Below are 2,989 nucleotides of genomic sequence, written 5' to 3' on the forward strand. Positions count from 1 at the left end.
TACGATATTCTGAAGAGAATAGTTTTACTGTCTTACTGTACATTTCGGTGGGGTAATCAGGTGCTTAATACCCAGCAAAACAGAGGGACAAAACTCTTTTTCACCATTAATGTTTGTATACGTTTGGTTCTAAAGAAAGTCCAAATCATGACAGACGCAAATTGGTTGACTCTCAATATAAAACAGTTTGCAATAAAGACTATTAATGTTAGTTAATTAATGTGCATTATTATAGACATTTTTCACACAGGTGTCATCGTAGGACCATCAGAGCTCTCTTGCCCCGGTACGTTAAAGGAGCACACCCATAATTAGTGTTATGTCCTACGAGGACGCCTCTGTGAAAAAGGTACATGGTGCATATCATATTGCCAAACACCAATACAAATGCCTTTGTGTGATTATTTTTATATTGTATTGTATTATGAGTCAGTGAAGTATGCGTGGAGAGTGGTTTGGGGAGGACAGGATGGCCCTGTGCACTATTGAGGCCGATCCAGCGGTGTTCCCAAATACACCTCCTGCAGAGATAAACAAAGCTTTCTGACCCATTGCACCCACCATGTCCTCGTCGGGCCAATGATTGACTCATGATTAAGACCTATCTTATTTGTCTTAATGACACGGCCAAAAGCCCCCCAAATAGAAGGCACGGTCGGTACCTGAGGACCATAGTTGGCTCGCTATGAACTGTTAGCCAGGGCCTCGCCATGGATTTGTACAAAACGACGCTGCTTCTGGGAGCGCTGCTCTGCACCGGTAAGACCCATCACATGGAGATTCCTATAGCATGCCCTCCGAAGAGTATAGGATAATCAGGGGGGATTCAATCACGGGAGACTCAAGACCGACTTTAATATGTTATGGTCAGATTTGACCCGATGACCTCTATGTATTTGTCGATGGCATTAACAAATTCCCTACAGTAATGATGCCGTCAATATATATTTTTTCATCTCCTCATTCTAATTAGATTGAATTGACATTCCTGGAATAATGACAAACGTAACCTGAAAGCGATATCCACAAAAAAGTACCTCTGGTTTAATAAATGGAGGATGCTTATAGCAAGTCGACTGCTTAGATCAATATCTGTATTCATTATTCTAAAAAAGAACAGCTTTTCATAACTTTGTGTTTAAATACGAGAGCTACTTATCTGATAGTATAATAAACCACAACTGTTAAAGTTAGTGGTGTATAATGAAAATATCTGATATTTTATCAGATGTCTTCATACACTTAGTACGCATCATTTCACCATTAATTACTAAACAAAGACCGATGAACCAACACAACAGCAACAATTCCTATATTCTTCCAAAAGGGGAGAGGCCACACCATGTAAGTCCTTTATCATATCCAATATCACGCCTCCTATCCGCGTGGTGATGACACTCAGCTCCATGCATCCCTCTAAAGAGGCCAGAGGTCTCAGGTCTAATGACTCCCCGTGGAGCGTTCAGCCTCAACCATGTTGCAACCTGTCGCTGCCTGCTTAGTTAGTGAACTGTGCCTTGCCAGGCCATTGCATCACTTCACAAACAATGCAGTAATAGTAGCCATCCTGCGAGAGCTCAGTCCCACGTCCCCGCTCAAGGTTTGTTCTAGTTTGTGTTTTGTGACCTCGGCCCTCATTAGCGGCATGATAGTGTGCGACTCTTTGTAGAACGGACAGTGTTTAATTTTTATGTGTTTTGCATTGTCAAATAGGCTACTGTTAACGTTTCATAAAGAGCTATGAGTTAGTATGGCAATGTCCATGTTTAATCCAACTGGGATAGAAGGCTGAATACATTTAGAAAAATAAAGGTGTACCATACCAAGTTGCATGTCAAAAGCCTGCCTATGTCATGCCATTGACCAGCTGGCATCAACACAATATTTGAAACACTGATAGAATTCTCAGAAATATCTTGAAAAAAACACAAATCATTCTTTCAAACAATGATTCTTCGACTTAACCAATTCATCTTCAATCAAGACACTCTTCTAAATCCATATCCATCGTCATTCATTATCGTATAGGCCCATTGACACATTTTGTTCTTTGCTGTTCCTGTTTCTTTCAGGTTTGTTCCACAAGTTAATTTCAGGTCGGGTTTGTTAACATTTTGGACCTGTGTGTGTGTGTGTGCGTAATGAAGGCTCCAAACATGTGACGTGTTGTTGTTGAGGTTGTTGCTGTTGTTGTTGTAGCTGCAGTCTTCGGGGACATCCAGGACAACTACTCCAAGACGGAGGGGGCGTGGATCATCTCGCTGCGTAGACGAGAGTACGCCGTTAACTCGCTGGAAGAGTGCGGCGCCAAATGTGACACAGAGACGAACTTTGTATGCAAGTACGTATCCATAAAAACAGCCCTATATCCTCTAATGATTCCAGTCACCGCAGCTCTACACGATGGTATGATCCGGAAGCTTGCCACACACGGGTCATCTCTCTGCCTCTCTGCAGGTCCTTCATGTACATAGAGAAGGACACAGAGTGTTGGACAGCGGAGGATAACTCCAAAACAGAGCGGGTTATGCGCAGAGCCAGCGCAGCTCTGTACGAGAATAAAGGCAGGTTGCCCTTCTTCTCTCCTGTCTCTCTCTCTATCTCTCTGTATCTGTCTTGGTCTTTGTCTCCATCTCCCTGTCCCTAAGTTAAAAGCATCCTAATTTAGTGTCTTATAAATCATTGCATGCAGAGTGTAAACTTATTTGTTCAGATTGCATCTTGGCCCATACAAAATAAAGGCCCTCTTGAAATGTAGCTCTTGAGGTTTGCTTATTGATGAATTGTATGTACTTGCATGATTATTTTACTTTTTGGGTTGTATCAACATGTATCATCGTATCATACGCTTTAGTGCATAAGTCACTTTGGCTTCAGCCAAATGTAATGTAATGTAATAAAATACCAACCTTTTTGGTCTGATAATAAATGATGTACCTCTTTAGAATGTACAGATTATGTACTGTCTGATCATAAGGTCTCAATAGAT

At 41.6% G+C, this 2,989-nt stretch overlaps 1 protein-coding gene across 1 annotated transcript in view; it reads left to right on the forward strand.

Moving 5' to 3' along the window:
* Positions 1 to 626: 626 nt before the first annotated feature.
* The window catches only part of plg (plasminogen), a 13,074-nt gene continuing 10,711 nt past the window's right edge, over positions 627 to 2,989 (forward strand). Inside the window, exons 1-3 of the mRNA XM_056580923.1 lie at positions 627 to 759; positions 2,200 to 2,341; positions 2,458 to 2,564. Of these exons, the coding sequence (XP_056436898.1) occupies positions 711 to 759; positions 2,200 to 2,341; positions 2,458 to 2,564 (298 nt within the window). The 5' untranslated portion in view covers positions 627 to 710. The remainder of the gene's footprint in view (positions 760 to 2,199; positions 2,342 to 2,457; positions 2,565 to 2,989) is intronic.

The sequence above is a fragment of the Gadus chalcogrammus genome, chromosome 21 (assembly GCF_026213295.1).
Source record: "Gadus chalcogrammus isolate NIFS_2021 chromosome 21, NIFS_Gcha_1.0, whole genome shotgun sequence".
Classification (NCBI taxonomy): Eukaryota; Metazoa; Chordata; class Actinopteri; order Gadiformes; family Gadidae; genus Gadus; species Gadus chalcogrammus.